General features: G+C 41.2%; 1 protein-coding gene across 29 annotated transcripts in view; it reads left to right on the top strand.

Annotated features, from left to right (window-relative positions):
- The window catches only part of celf1 (cugbp, Elav-like family member 1), a 41,749-nt gene extending 35,860 nt beyond the window's left edge, over nucleotides 1–5,889 (top strand). For 28 of the 29 annotated variants that reach the window (XM_034296387.1, XM_034296364.1, XM_034296342.1 and 25 more), the window contains one exon: nucleotides 7–5,889. In XM_034296387.1, coding sequence (XP_034152278.1) covers nucleotides 7–134 — 128 coding nt within the window. In that variant the 3' untranslated portion in view covers nucleotides 135–5,889. The remainder of the gene's footprint in view (nucleotides 1–6) is intronic. The other variant, XM_020054699.3, reaches the window with a different exon arrangement.
- Nucleotides 5,890–16,450: the final 10,561 nt, after the last annotated feature.

Raw genomic sequence — 16,450 nt, 5'->3', positions numbered from 1 at the left:
TTGTAGGGTTTGTAAGTTACGACAATCCAGTCTCGTCCCAGGCGGCAATTCAATCGATGAACGGTTTCCAAATTGGTATGAAGCGACTAAAGGTGCAGCTGAAGCGATCCAAAAATGACAGCAAGCCATACTGAGTGGGTTTACTCTCAACTGGACTTGGTTAGGAAATATTTTTCTGGTAAGTGGAGTGTGAATAAGAAACTAGAACCCTGCTGCAAACCCTCTCCCCTTTCTTCATTCTCCCCTCTCCCTTTGAGCATTACAAGATTATCATTTTGCTGGGGTCACTACTTTATTCTCTGTAATTAACAAAAGCAAGCAGAAAACTAAAACAACATGCAAACCAGCATTACGCATATGATTTCAGTCACCTGAAACTGGATACTTACATTCTGTTGTGGTTTTGAATTTGTTTTTGTTTTCTTTTGAACACAAGTGTCTTTTTAAAAATTTTAGTTGTCATATAAGTTTGCTGTGTCAAAAGTTTATAGTCACAATGATGTGTTGCACAACGACAGCCAGTTGCCAAAATATTGCCTTGCTTTACACCTTTCCTTCTGCTTCCACAACCACCTAATCCTGCTCCTGAACCCACACTGAATTAATCCTATCATAACCGACCCATCACCAAGGTTGCATTCTTCAATTGATACAGTACATTAAAACACTGAGAGCCACGCAGAGCCTTCCAGAAAGCTGCCTTTTTGAAATGTGGATGGACAGACCTTGCGCAGGAGAATGGCACAAGCTGGTTTGCCAACTGCAGATATCAGTTATCTACATATACGCACGATCTGACTTCACTCCAGCAGATGAGACTTTTTTTTTTTTATTATTCTTTTTTATAAGTGACCCAGAAAGGTCAGTTTGTGATGTTGTACCAGAAACGCATTACATGCGGTAGGATTTTACTTATTTGTATTTTTTGTTTGTTTATTTATTTATTTATTCAAAAACTAAAACGAAGCTTGAATTTCTGTTCTCAACCTTATATTTTGGAGCAAAACTGCATTTTCTACAACACTAACTTAATTGGAGTGGTAAGACGTCAGCAGTATTGCCTTGGATGGTTTTGTGATTGATTTTAATTAGCAAATCTCTTCATTTGTCTCAGGTCAAGGTCACAACACCGCCCCCTTGCTATAGGCATTTCAGGCATGTAATGTAGTTCATTGGAAACTTCAAACATCTATTTAGTTGAACATTTGAAATATGCGATCTGTGCTTAAATGGTGTGAAGGGACAAGTATTTGGGTCTTAATTGATGTTATAATTAACACCGCTGCTGAGGTGTCATCTGGCTTGACTCGTTTTCATCCCCCAACTAAATTTGACCTCTGTCAAATGCTGTCCGTTTTAAGTGAAGAGCAGTAACGTTTCATAGAGGACATTAAGTTATACCGACTCTACTCTGCCACACATTTTAATAACTTCAAACGAGCATTCCGCCCCATTTAGAATAGTCACACCTTTCATAAATTTAATTGTTGGTTTTTAGCTGTATGTTCAAGTAGAACATCTGTCCTACCTTTAAACATCAATAGGCATTTTGGACTTGCCGCAATAATGGGATTGCTTGAAACAATGTAGGAAAAGTACAACATTGGGGCTTTTAGAAGTGTCAGATTCATCCTAAATTATTCAATCATCTTTACTAATTACTGATGCAAAAATAATTATCCGAGTAGATGAACTTTGTTGTATTATTGCTATTCTCTGTATTAACCAAAATGTTTTGTAATGATTCATCATCTGCAGTGGAAGTAGTCTTGTTTAAATGAGACTACTTCCTCAAAATACTGGCTTCCCTGCAGATTTTTATTCCATGCTTATTTCTTATTGACAAAAAAACGCTAGTATTTCAATATTGGTGACGTCAAATAAATGTTAATCACTACTACAAACACAGTAATCAGTTTCTTTGGCTTCCAGGAACTTGGTTTTATAGGAAAAAAAACAATTGTCCTGATGATGTATATTACAAAACTATTATGCCTTTTCTATTTTTATAGAGGTTTTATACTTCTCCTGAGTGTTGGGAACTATTTATTGCCTACATTATTTCTCTGAATTGAAATGATTGTTTCAAGAATCTTCAATAGTATTTTGTAGAATCTTAATGTGACATTGGTTACTCCATTTAAAGGTTTAAACTGACCTGTGTAGCCCAATTCATTGAGTGTTGTTTATTGTTAATGTGCAACAAGTGACCATTTTTATGTGGATCTGTCATTGGGAAGGATTTGCCAGTGCTGCTAGAGATTTCAAAACCCCTTTCATTTAGTCACCTCCATATTTAAAATTTTAACAGATAACTGGGGGGGGGGGTTATGTATTTATGAGTTCAACCTTGATGTGTGCCTATGTAACTATCCTAAAATAGGCTTAAGCAAGGTGTCTTAAGTCCAGGGTATTTTCCGCCATTAAAATATGTCCAAAGACTGAATCTCGACTGATAGGGACACACAGTTGTTGTATGTGAAATAAACTATGGCTGTAAACTATGCTGTACATCTCATACGTATGAAAGGAATCATTTTGAGTGAGCATAGAGAAAAAAATGCAGCACATTTTGCCACAAATAACATGAGATGGTGCCGAACACTCACAGAAAAGCTGTTGTTTACAAAGGCAGACTAATTTAGTCTTACATTTCTGTAGTCTGAAAACCTTTTTACTCATTTGTTACAATGTCTGAAGTTTGCTATGCCTTTACTTACCTTTTCTGTATTGTACTGACAAACTTGCTCTTCATTTAGACTGATTTACCTCCTTGCCATTTAAAGTACAAGTAATGTACTTGAGTCAGTTCTGTATTGTGCCGTAGAGAAATGCTCCTTTGCTGTGGATGTAAGTTAGCTGCAAAACGATGGCATAAGTAACTGATAAAGCACAAAACCAAAAGAAATTTGTTGACTGAGATTAGTTGACAATCAACTTTCATGAATCATTCCAGCAAAGTGATAAAGCACAAATAATCTATTAATGCTGGTTCACAACCCTGGTCACTATCATTGCAAGCAAAGAATATAAAAAGGCAATTTTTACAATCAGTATGGAAATATTAAAGCACATTTGGACAGATGGAGTAAATCCCCTTGGAGGAGATTCTTTACTTAACCATTAATTTATTTTTATTTACATTTGACTACTGTTTTAAAAATCCTTAAGTAATTCTAGTAAGTCACATGTTGACCGTAGGCAGTCTGTGTGGTGTCTCAGTGTTGTTGTGTCCTGTAAGTTCTCACCTCAATTCCCCATTAGCATGTTGCTTGTGTCATCCCGCTTTACTCTGAGCCTTTCTCCCATTCTGCCTCACATTAAATGTTCTGTGTTTAGCTAATAATTATCTGTGGTAGTGACCCCCTCCCCCTTCTCCCATGCAAAGATAATCATTCATAGTTTTTCTTTTTTCTTCCCTTTCCCTTTTCTGTTGTTGCTTTAACCTAGGTTTGTCTCCCTGTTTTGTTTTGTTCTAGATATCTTCGTGCCCATTTGTTCATCGTTTGCCTAGCATGTTGATGTGACGTCAAAAGTTCATCGTCCAGTCCGTTGTCCTCTGCGCTTCTCTGACACTTGAAATGTTCACCTTTTGACATTTTGTTAGTTTTTGCCATTTATTGGAAAAGGTTTTCATTTAAGCTGTGTGTTTTGTCCTCTGTGCTGCCAATAGGGTGCGCTAGAAAGACTGCCAATAAAAAAGAAAATGTATAAAGTTACATGAGTATTGTTATGAGCATAAAAAGAATCTATTTTTCTAGAACTTACTAACACAACCACTAAATTTTTCCAAATCTGTTTATTTACATTTTTGTTCCATTTTCCCTTTATAGTAAACTTATTTCTTTTTTCCATTATGTTTTGAGCAGTCTTCCTAGCACCCCCACATACTACATTTTGTTTTGTCTGAAAGCAGCCAATCAATTTATAGAAACAAATTTGTGTGTACGAGTGTGGGTGTTTTTTTGTTTTTTTTCTCTCTCTTGTAAGTTCTAAACCTTTTTTAGGATGTCTTTGGTCACATTTTGTTGAACTGGGGATGACTTTGTAATTTTGTGCTAGGTTAGTTGGCATGATGTAATTTTTTGGGAGTTTCTATTGAGTGACATAACAATATACACTTGAATCACCTTCTTTGTCCTTCATTGTGTCAAGTCATCGCAGGCACATAATGTTTTCATTTCCTTTTGTGTGGAAATCAGCCTTAGTCTGAATAATAAAATATACAAAAAGAGCAGAATTGAGTTTCTTGTCACAGTTATATATATTTAGAATGCATGTTTTTTGTAACTGCACTGAAATCCTCAGCAAAATGTGATTTAGTTTTGTTTATATAATTTAATAAACTAGTGCCAAAATATGCACAATGCTGTTGGTCACATTTCTCTGACACGTTACTGTCTGGAGTTAACATCTGAGCAACAAAAGTAGGATTATTATAATTTTTTTTAACGTTTATGGCGGATTGTGTCGTGTGTGTGTGTGTGTGTGTGTGTGTGTGTGTGGATTATGGTTTCCCCCCTATTTTATATTAGGATTTGAGGTGATGTTAGGTGTTTGAATAATTTAGATTATTATTTAGAGCTAGTATTTTCCAAATTAGGTCACAAATTAAAGATCTCACGCATTAAAACCAGCTTTAAAAGCATGTGCCCTTATAGGTTTGTTTGTAGGCACTTTGGGATTCTTTCTGTTCATTTTGGGAGGGTTTTCATGTGGTGTTTGTCGCAATATCCTATTAAAGGAGAAACACTACCTTTTTATGTAGGTCCTGATCAATTTGGTATTTTACTCACAGAAAGCACACTTTTTATTAGCATACTTTGTCTTTAATATAGTTTTGCAGCATTGGCACAGTCTGTAGCATGTGAAGTGAGGCTTTTATGTCCTTCTGATTTTTTTCTTTGATGTTTTACTGTTTTGGCATGTTGAGTGTGTAGTGTATTAACTTCTCCAGTTTGCTTTAACAGGGCCAAATGAAGCCCTCATTGTTTTGTCACCATTTCAGTGGTCCACATGTATACCAACCATTGTATTGGCAGTAGTTTGAACATGGCGTCATCTTTGTTGTCTTTTTACCCAGGGTTGGGTTTTCGAAATGGAACCTCATGCCCACATCATACTGCCATGCGTTCTGTATTCAGAACAACCCTTTCATTATTTTCTGCATTTAAAATCTCCCATTGTTAAAACAACACAATGTTAGATGGAATCTTCTTAATATTTTACCTGTTGAACAAGTACATAAAAATTGTATTTCGATAGACTGGGCTCGTTCAAATTCGATTTACGGTTATCATGTGACAGATTGTAATTCCAGATTTGTCAGCTGCTAGGTCTGAGTTAAAATGTGATCCTGAAAAAGAAACCTGTGGGATATTTTAGCATTATTATTGGTACAAAGTGACTGTATTTAACATTTGGTTTGTACTGTTTTTGCCTTTTCTACTGGAAGAAAGTTATTCTATTTCACAATGTGACATTGAAATGAAAAAAGTGAAACCATACAGAACTTGCCCCAATGACCAAACCTTAGTCTGTACAGCCGTAATTATAATTGATAAAACAATACAATTCTGTGAATTTGCCTTTAGTTGAATTAAATTAAAAGCTTTTCTTTCTATATATTCTTGTTTTAAAATGTTGTGATTTTGATGTGAGGCATAGATATTGCTCAGTTTATTAGATGGCCAAAAACAGTTGCTTTTATCATAATTTTGGTTAGATATTGTCTTGAATGTTTTGGATTAAGGATTACACTTTGTTTCCACAACCGTGAAGCTAAGTGCACACTCAATAAGCAGTCATTTTGTGAGCCAAAATTGTGATCCCTATTTGGTTGGATGGTTTGTTTGTTTATGTAATATTAAACATGTTTGAGAAGATTCACATTGTGTTTTTTCGTGACTCATTGCCCCATTTTAATGAATGCACATTTTCTAAAGAACGTGTATTTGGGTGATTGTTGCCAAACCAGTTTTAACATGCCTGCATCAAATTTAGTCCGGATACATCTGCAAAAATAGATTACATTTATGCCAAATTTTTATTAATGAAATGCATCCTAATTAAATTATAGGTTATTTTGTAAAATGTTATGTTTAAACAAAAAATGTTGACACTGTTTGTTTCAATAATGACAATTGTGTAATGGTAGATATTTCCTTTAAAGTAATTTATTATAATAAACATTTGTGAATAGTTGTATGGTGCATTATCTAGAGCAGTGTTTCCCAATCCCGGTCCTGGGGACCCAAAACAGTGCACGTTTTTGCCCTAGTACTCACACCTGGTTCAAATGTTGCCCTACCAGTTACCTACTTGATTGACATAATCAGCCTATCATTGTCTTTTCAATTAGGTGTGTGAGAGCCTGGGCAAAAACAAAAACGTGCACCTCTTTGGGTAACCAACTGGTTAAGTCTCGTGGAGTAGCTATTATGAATATACAATTTCTAAATATTTTTTCTATTAATCCTGGACACTCAGGCCAGCATCTTACATTAGCAAAGCTTTATTCGCTTGAACCCCAACCAAGGAGCTGCACTATACATTTTCAGACAATCCAAAGAGTCCTAGACCTTCCAGGGTATCTCCATCTACCCAAGGACTTCAGAGTAAAGAAATCACAAACTAACGCCTGCTTAATACACTGCGTTCACACTGCTAAAATATTTGCTAAATATACTTCGTTCCCTGGAATACAGACAGTACCTAAGCCATAAAGCAAGCTTCCAGAAGATTCAAGCTTCCAAAAGTCACTGCATCTGTCCTTGTGCTTTCTGACCTTAATTAAACCCCATTATTTGCAACATTGTTTTAGAGAGATGCTGTAGACAATTAAAATTGGTTAGAAGTTCTTGCCTGGTTTAGATCCTGTTTATCTGAAAGATACCAGGTAAAATCTCTGGATGGTGTGTCCTCCAACAAAAAAAACAGGTAAGTTCTGTCTTGGGAACGTCTTTGTTTATTTCACTACATGCTGACTCTTGAAACTGTTCAAAAATGTTGCAAATATTCACAGATATGCAAGATGAAAACTGTTTGAAGAAACTTGACTATGCTCCAATATAGCTTACCCTATAAGCCTGGTTTAGACAAGGAAATAGATGATGTTCTTCTATTAAAACCTTTATTTAAATACACTACAGTTCAAAAATTTGGGGTCAAGGTTAGGAACAATAATTTTGAATTTAAATAATTGTGTCCTTCAAACTTTGCTTTTGTCAAAGAATCCTCTATTTGCAGCAATTAAAAAGAAAAACACAGAGCTCATTGTGGATTACAGGAAGTCTAAAGGCTGCTGTCACACCCCAGTTCTCATCAATTGGCACTGAGATGGAGTGTGTGCCCAGCTTCAAATTCCAGGGTGTCCACATCTCCAGGGACCACTCCTGGACACTCTACAGCTCAACCCTGGTCAAAAAGGCACAGAGTTGAGCGCCTGTACTTTTTGAGGAGGCTGAAGAAGGCTTGTCTGTTCTTCAAGTTCCTTGTGAACCTTTACTGCTGCACAGTCGAGAGCATTCTGACTAACTGCGCCACAGTGGGGTTTGGCGGATGCTCTGTGGCCGATGGGTGGTGAAAACTGGCCAGCACATCACTGGTGCCCAGCTCTCAACCATCGTAGACCTCCAGCACAAGTGGTGTCTGCAGGGCGCGTGGCATCATCAGGGATCCTTCACATCCATGCCACAAACTGTTTGCCCTCCTACCATCAGGCAAGCAGTACAGGTTTCTTCATTCCCGCACCAGCAGCCTCAGAAACAATTTCTTCCGTATTACTGAAACCCTGCTGAACTCTACCCAACACTAACCATATTGCTTATTACTGCCTCTTAGGGATCTTGTTGCCCTACTCTCCTACTACTACGTCGGGAACTTCACTTCTGCTATCCCTGCATTTCAGTTGCACATACTGCCTTCAATTTGCGTTTGTTGCACATTTATAATTGCCATTTGTAATTGCATTTGCCCATCTATACATCCCACATTATACTTAATACTAGAAATCAGTATTTTCATTTTCTGCTCTCTTCTATTTACATTTCTGGTTAGATACTAACTCTATTTCCTTTTACTGTACTTGTACTGTTCAATGACAAAGTTGAATCGAATGTTGGCATTCCAGTTGTAAATTTATTGCATTCATAGTGTCTGCCTCTCCGGGAGCCATCACCTTATCGTGGTGGAGAGGTTTCCCATGGCAAAGTGGTCTCGGGAGGAGCCAGACTAAGAATGGTTCAAAACAACCCTATGTATAAACGAGGAAGAGGAGTTACCCTGCCTGGAGGAAGCCCGGGGCCCCCGTCTGGAGCCAGGCCCAGAGGGAGGGCTCGCCGGCAAGCGCCTGGTCGCCGGGTTTGCCACAGACCCCGGTCAGGCATAGCCCGAAAAAGCAACGTGGCACCCCCCTCTCCATCCTATGGGCCCACCACTCATGGGAGGAACCGCTGTGGTCGGGTGCGCTGCCATATGGGTGGCAGTGAAGGCCAGGGGCCTCGACGGACCAGACCCGGGCGGCAGGGGCTGGCTCTGGGGACGTGGAACATCACCTCTCTGTGGGGGAAGGAGCCAGAACTTGTGAGGGAGGTGGAGCGCTATCAGTTAGATCTGGTGGGGCTTACATCCACTTACAATCTCGGTTCTGGAACCGTACTCCTGGATAGGGGATGGACTTTATTCTTCTCTGGAGTTGCCCAGGGTGTGAGGCGTCGGGCGGTGGTTGGGATACACACAAGCCCCCGGCTGAGTGACACTATGTTGGAGTTTACCCCAGTGGATGAGAGGGTCGCCTCCCTACGCCTACAGGTTGTGGGGGGGAAATCTCTGTCTGTTGTTTGTGCATATGCCCCAAACAGCAGTTCGGAGTATTTGGCCTTCTTAGAGACCCTGAATGGAGTCCTGTATGGGGCTCCAGTAGGGGACTCCATAATTCTGCTGGGGGACTTCAACGCACACGTGGGTAATGATGGAAAAACCTGGAGAGGCGTGATAGGGAGGAACGGCCTCCCGGATCTGAACTCGAGTGGTCGTTTGTTATTAGAGTTCTGTGCTAGTCATGGATTATCTATAACGAACACCATGTTCGAACATAAGGATGCTCATAAGTGTACGTGGTACCAGAGCACCCTAGGCCGAAGGTCAATGATTGATTTTGTGATTGTGTCATCGGACCTGAGACCGCATGTTTTGGACACTCAGGTAAAGAGAGGGGCGGAGCTGTCAACCGATCACCATCTGGTGGTGAGTTGGGTCAGGGGGTGGGGGAAGAGTCTGGACAGTCCGGGAAAACCCAAACGGGTAGTGCGGGTGAACTGGGAACGTCTGGAGGAGGCCCCCACCCGAATGATCTTCAACTCACACCTCCGGCGGAGCTTTTCTGGCATCCCTGTGGAGGTTGGGGGCATTGAACCTGAGTGGTCGATGTTCAAAGCCTCCATTGCCGAAGCTGCGGCGGGGTGCTGTGGTCTAAAGGTCTTAGGTGCATCAAGGGGCTGTAACCCTCGAACACCCTGGTGGTCAGGGAAGTCGTCCGACTGAAGAAGGAGGCCTTCCGGGATATGTTATCCCGGAGGACTCCGGAGACGGTTGCAGTGTACCAATGGACCCGAAGGGCTGCGACCTCTGCTGTGAAAGAGGCAAAACAGCGGGTGTGGGAGGAGTTTGGGGAAGTCATGGAGAAGGACTTTCGGTCGGCACCAAGGTGTTTCTGGAAAACCGTCCGCCACCTCAGGAGGGGAAAACGGGGGAACTATCCAAGCTGTGTACAGTAAGGATGGGACACTGTTGACCTCAACTGAGGAGGTAATTGGGTGATGGAAGGAACACTTTGAGGAACTCCTAAATCCCACTAACACGCCCTCTATAGTGGAGGCAGAGCTGGAGGCTGATGGGGAAGCATCGTCAATCTCCATGGCAGAAGTCACTGAGGTAGTCAAACAACTCCACAGTGGCAAAGCTCCGGGGATTGATGAGATCTGTCCAGAAATGTTGAAAGCTTTGGGTGTGGAGGGGATGTCTTTGATGACACGCCTCTTCAACATTGCGTGGGAGTTGGGGAAAGTGCCTAAGGAGTGGCAGACCGGGGTGGTGGTTCCCCTATTCAAAAAGATGGACCAGAGGGTGTGTGCCAATTACAGGGGTATCACACTTCTCAGCCTCCCTGGGAAAGTTTATTCAAAGGTACTGGAAAGGAGGGTTCGGCAGATAGTCGAACCTCAGATTGAAGAGGAACAATGCGGATTCCGTCCTGGTCGCGGAAAAATCGACCAGCTCTTTACTCTTGCAAGGATCCTGGAGGGGCCTGGGAATATGCCCATTCTGTCTACATGTGTTTTGTGGATCTGGAGAAGGCGTATGACTGGGTCCCCTGGGAGATACTGTGGGAGGTGCTGCAGGAGTATGGGGTGAGTAGGTCCCTTCTGAGGGCTATCCAATCCCTGTACATCCAAAGTGAGAGCTGTGTTTGGGTTCTCTGTAGTAAGTCGGACTCGTTCCAGGTGGGGGTTGGCCTCCGCCAGGGCTGCGCTTTGTCACCAATCCTGTTTGTAACTTTTATGGACAGGATATCGAGGCGTAGTTGGGGTGGGGAGGGTTTGCAGTTTGGTGGGCTGGGGATCTCATCGCTGCTTTTTGCGGATGATGTGGTCCTGATGGCATCATCGGTCTGTGACCTTCAGCACTCACTGGACCGGTTTGCAGCCAAGTCCGAAGCGGTTGGGATGAAGATTAGCACCTCTAAATCTGAGGCCATGGTTCTCAGCAGGAAACCGATGGAGTGCCAACTCCGGGTAGGGAATGAGGCATTACCCCAAGTAAAGGAGTCCAAGTATCTCGGGGTCTTGTTCGCGAGTGAGGGGACAATGGAGCAGGAGATTAGCCGGAGAATTGGAGCAGCGGGGGCGGTATTGCATTCGCTTTACTGCACCGTTGTGACAAAAATAGTGCTGAGCTGGAAGGCAAAGCTCTCGATATACCAGTACATTTTCCTTCCTACCCTCACCTATGGTCATGAAGGCTGGGTCATGACCGAAAGAACAAGATCGCGAGTACAAGCGGCTGATATGGGTTTTCTCAGAAGGGTGGCAGGCTTCTCCCTTAGGGATAGGGTGAGAAGCTCAGCCATCCGTGAAGAAGTCGGAGTGGAGCTGCTGCTTCTTTGCGTTGAAAGGAGCCAGTTGAGGTGGTTCGGGCATCTGGTAAGGATGCGCTAAGGACGTCTCCCTAGGGAGGTGTTCCAGACACGTCCAGCTGGGAGGAGACCTCGGGGTAGGCCCAGGACTAGGTGGAGAGATTATATTTCGACACTGTCCTGGGAACGCCTCGGGATCCCTCAGTCAGAGCTGGCAAATGTGGCTTGGAAAAGGGAAGTTTGGGGTACCCTGCTGGAGCTGCTGCCCCCGCGACCCGATACCGGATGATGAGATAATAGTGTCTGTTTCTCAAACATGACATTTTTCCTCTTGCTCCTTTGTGCTCATGGGCCTCCCACTTCTCTTTCTATTCTGGTTAGAGCCAGTTTTTGCTGTTCTGTGAAAGGACTACTACACATCATTGTACGAGATCTTCAGTTTCTTGCCAATATTTCATATGAACTAACCTTCATTTCTCAGAAAAAGATTAGATTGAGAAACTTGTTTTTTTCCAGCCATTTTGAGCCTGTAATCGAACAATAACTCTGATGTTGAAGATACTGAACTAGTCTGAAGAAGGCCAGATTTATTTTTGACAGACTGCGTAAGCGGAGCCAGCCAAGACGAGCGAATGTCTCTTACTGAGTTCCCCTTGTTAAATAGCGTAGTGTTTAGAGAAGCGGACTTCCAAACAAGAGGTTCAGCATTCGAGGCTCGTCAAAATCCAAACAAATTATGCATTAGCATTTGTTCAGGATAGGCAAAAACGTATCTTACAACAACCTTCAGTAGCTACATCATAGTAAACCTAACATAAAACTGTTTACGATTATATTGTGAATATTTCTGGTGGATTTTCTAAATACGCATCCCTGCATGCCTTTTGGGGTTATAGGCTAGATCAAAACCTCTTGGGCAGTTAAAGAGGAGGGGTTTCCACGGTTCTCTCGTATTTCGCTTGACAGAAAAGTCAGTTATCTTCACCTATATTGATAGTTATTGTATTAATGTCATTCACGAATGACAATGAAAAAACAGTGTTGTTGTGCCATGAAATTAAATAGCTTTGGCAGTGTAAAGTTCATCTTCAGTCTCGCTAGCAATTGCTCATTTCTTATGCCTATTCCAAGTAGGAAGTTAATAAATTCTAGTAAGCCTGTTACTGGCTATTAAGCTGTTAAAACGGCCAGTGGAAAAAGCCATACATTTCCTAGATGCTATTTGTGGTGGAGGTAAACTTGATAAGAAACGTTAATCAGTTTAACACAATGCTTAATGGTGTCTAGAAAAATATTCAAATACACCCAATAGGGGTGTCACGATATACCGGTATTGATGATAACCATGATATTTAAAAAATTAAATATTGATATCATGTTAATAATACACAATATAATACATAATATCGTATTCACTAAGCTAATCTGAAGTTGTATTTGTCCAAAAAACCCTCTTTTTCGATACCCTCTTATTCATGTCACTTATAGACAAACATGCATGTGGTTAAACAAGGAGACTGGACCTGTGCACTGGCGTCGAAATCAACTCATTATCCCCTCTAGAACCCCCGGGAAAGATCAACGCCTTTTCATAGTCTATTCACTAGGCAAAAGTGTTTTGTATTTTTCCAAAAACTCCTCTCAGTGTTAGGCCTGTTAGTGTTGCCCTTTCACTATACATTAAGTGTAATTGTTCTTTTTGTATGTTTTTATTTTTTTATTTGTACAGTTATGGTTACAGACTCTCTCCACTTCCATACGTGTAATTATATTGCCAAAAAAGAGAAAAAAAACATTAAACAAAGTTGAAGATGAATTTGACTGACAGCATTTTCTTTCTTCAAATGTTTCTATAGACACCGCGATAATATCGTTACCGTGATTTCTGATATTGTGACAGCCCTAATACCCAATCATGTTACTGACCTGTATTCAAAGTAGGGATTTCTCATTTTCAACATTTGATATGTGGTTTTGTACTATACTATTATATTCTATTGAATATAGGGTTTAAATGATTTGCACATCATTGCATTCTTTTATTTTTTTTAATTTTTTTATAAAGTTCGATTACCTTGTAACGCAGGTCTTTTGACAGTTCTTTTCTGCTCCCCATGGCTCAGTCTCTAGCCTGCTCATTGCATCCACGTGAGAACTAACAAACTCTTTGACTATTTATACAGAGACACTAATTGCAATAAAAAAAAACACAGGTGTGTGAAATTCACCTTTTATTACCATTTTTACCTTTGTGTCACCTTCTGTGTCTGTAACAAGGCCACCATTCAAGCGTATGTAAACTTTTTATCAGGGCCATTTGAGTAATTTCTGTTATCATTATGATTTAAAAAGGAGCCAAACAACTATGTGGTAATAAATGGCTTCATATGATAACGATCTTGAATAAGAGTTTTATATCAGTCATATTTAAAAAATCAATGCCAACATTTCACAATTTCGGGGAAGGGTATGAGCACAATGGTGTGTATATACACCCACCTAAAGGATTATTAGGAACACCATACTCCCTGAACAGTTGTATTCTAGTCTTATCATACATTTTGGAGGGACGTCCAGTTCTTGGTAAGGTCTCGGTTGTGCCATATTTTCTCCACTTGATTACTGTCTTCGCTGTGTTCCATGGTATATCTAATGCTTCAGAAATGTTGTACCCTGCTCCTGACTCATATCTTTCAACAATGAGATCCCTCAGATGCTTTGGAAGCTCTCTGCGGACCCTGGCTTTTGCTCTGGAATGCAACTAAGAAAATGTCAGGAAAATCCTACTAGGACAGGTGAACTTTATTTGTGATTAATAAGAGTCACTTTAAATGATGGCAGGTATGTAATGACTTCAATTTAACATGAACGTGATTGGTTAATTCTGAACACAGCCACATCCCCAGTTATAAGAGGGTGTGCACACTTATGCAACCAGGTTATTGTAAGGTTTTTATTTTTCATTTTTCTCCCTAGAAGATTTTAGTTTGTTTTTCAATTGAATTGTTCACATTATAGGTCACATTAAAGTAAAAAAGGTTCTGACATGATTTATCTTTGATTCATTCTTTTACAGAAGAACCTGACATTTTAACAGGGGTGTGTAGACTTAATGTCCACTGTGTGCGCACACACACACACACACACACACACACACACACACACACACACACACACACACACCTAAAGGATTATTAGGAACACCATACTAATACTGTGTTTGACCCCCTTTCGCCTTCAGAACTGCCTTAATTCTATGTGCCACTGATTCAACAAGGTGCTGAAAGCATTCTTTAGAAATGTTGGCCCATATTCATAGGATAGCATCTTGCAGTTGATGGAGATTTGTGGGATGCACATCCAGGGCACGAAGCTCCCATTCCACCACATCACAAAGATGCTCTATTGGGTTGAGATCTGGTGACTGTGGGGGCCATTTCAGTACAGTGAACTCATTGTCATGTTCAAGAAACCAATTTGAAATGATTCGAGCTTTGTGACATGGTGCATTATCCTGCTGGAAGTAGCCATCAGAGGATGGGTACATGGTGGTCATAAAGGGATGGACATGGTCAGAAACAATGCTCAGGTAGGCCGTGGCATTTAAACCATGCCCAATTGGCACTAAGGGGCCTAAAGTGTGCCAAGAAAACATCCCCCACACCATTACACCACCACCACCAGCCTGCACAGTGGTAACAAGGCATGATGGATCCATGTTCTCATTCTGTTTACGCCAAATTCTGACTCTACCATCTGAATGTCTCTACAGAAATTGAGACTCATCAGACCAGGCAACATTCTTCCAGTCTTCAACTGTCCAATTTTGGTGAGCTCGTGCAAATTGTAGCCTCTTTTTCCTATTTGTAGTGGAGATGAGTGGTACCCGGTGGGGTCTTCTGCTGTTGTAGCCCATCTGCCTCAAGGTTGTGCGTGTTGTGGCTTCACAAATGCTTTGCTGCATACCTCGGTTGTAACGAGTGGTTATTTCAGTCAAAGTTGCTCTTCTATCAGCTTGAATCAGTCGGCCCATTCTCCTCTGACCTCTAGCATCAACAAGGCATTTTCGTCCACAGGACTGCCGCATACTGGATGTTTTTCCCTTTTCACACCATTCTTTGTAAACCCTAGAAATGGTTGTGCGTGAAAATCCCAGTAACTGAGCAGATTGTGAAATACTCAGACCGGCCCGTCTGGCACCTACAACCATGCCACGCTCAAAATTGCTTAAATCACCTTTCTTTCCCATTCTGACATTCAGTTTGGAGTTCACGAGATTGTCTTGACCAGGACCACACCCCTAAATGCATTGAAGCAACTGCCATGTGATTGGTTGATTAGTTAATTGCATTAATGAGAAATTGAACAGGTGTTCCTAATAATCCTTTAGGTGAGTGTATATATACACATACACAGTGAGGGAAAAAAATATTTGAACCCCTGCTGATTTTGTACATTTGCCCACTGACAAAGAAATGATCAGTCTATAATTTTAAAGGTAGGTTTATTTGAAGAGTGAGAGACAGAATAAAAACAAAGAAATCCAGAAAAATATACATTATTTGCATTTTAATGGGTGAAATAAATATTTGACCCCTCTGCAAAACATGACTTAGTACCTGGTGGGAAAACCAAGTCAATAAGGTTTTGAGTCTGACGTTTGGCAACTCAAACCTTCAGCTCCCTCCACAGATTTTCTATGGGATTAAGGTCTGGTGACTGGCTAGGCCACTCCAAGACCTTAATGTGCTTCTTTTTGAGCCACTCCTTTGTTGTCTTGGCTGTTTGTTTTGGGTCATTGTCATGCTGGAATACCTATCCACGACCCATTTTCAAAGCCCTGGCTGAGGGAAGGAGGTTCTCACCCAAGATTTGACGGTACATGGCCCCGTCCACCGTCCCTTTGATGTTGTCCTGTCCCATTAGCAGAAAAACACCCCCAAAGCATCATGTTTCCACCTCCATGTTTGACGGTGGGGATGGTGTTCTTGGGGTCATAGGCAGCATTCCCCCTCCTCCAAACATGGCGAGTTGAGCTGATGCCAAAGAGCTCGATATTGGTCTCATCTGACCACAACACTTTCACCCAGTTCTCCTCTGAATCATTCAGATGTTCATTGGCAAACTTCAGACGGGCCTGTACATGTGCTTTCTTGAGCAGGATGCTGCATGATTTCAGTCCTTCACAGCATAGTGTGTTACCAATTGTTTTCTTGGTGACTATGGTCCCAGCTGCCTTGAGATCACTGACAAGGTCCTTCTGTGTTGTTCTGGGCTGATTCCTCACCGTTCGCATGATCATTGTAACTTCACGAT

The sequence above is a fragment of the Esox lucius genome, chromosome 2 (genome assembly GCF_011004845.1).
Source record: "Esox lucius isolate fEsoLuc1 chromosome 2, fEsoLuc1.pri, whole genome shotgun sequence".
Lineage (NCBI taxonomy): Eukaryota > Metazoa > Chordata > Actinopteri > Esociformes > Esocidae > Esox > Esox lucius.
The sequence above is the reverse complement of the archived record's forward strand: the minus strand, read 5'-3'. Positions and strand labels throughout refer to the sequence as shown.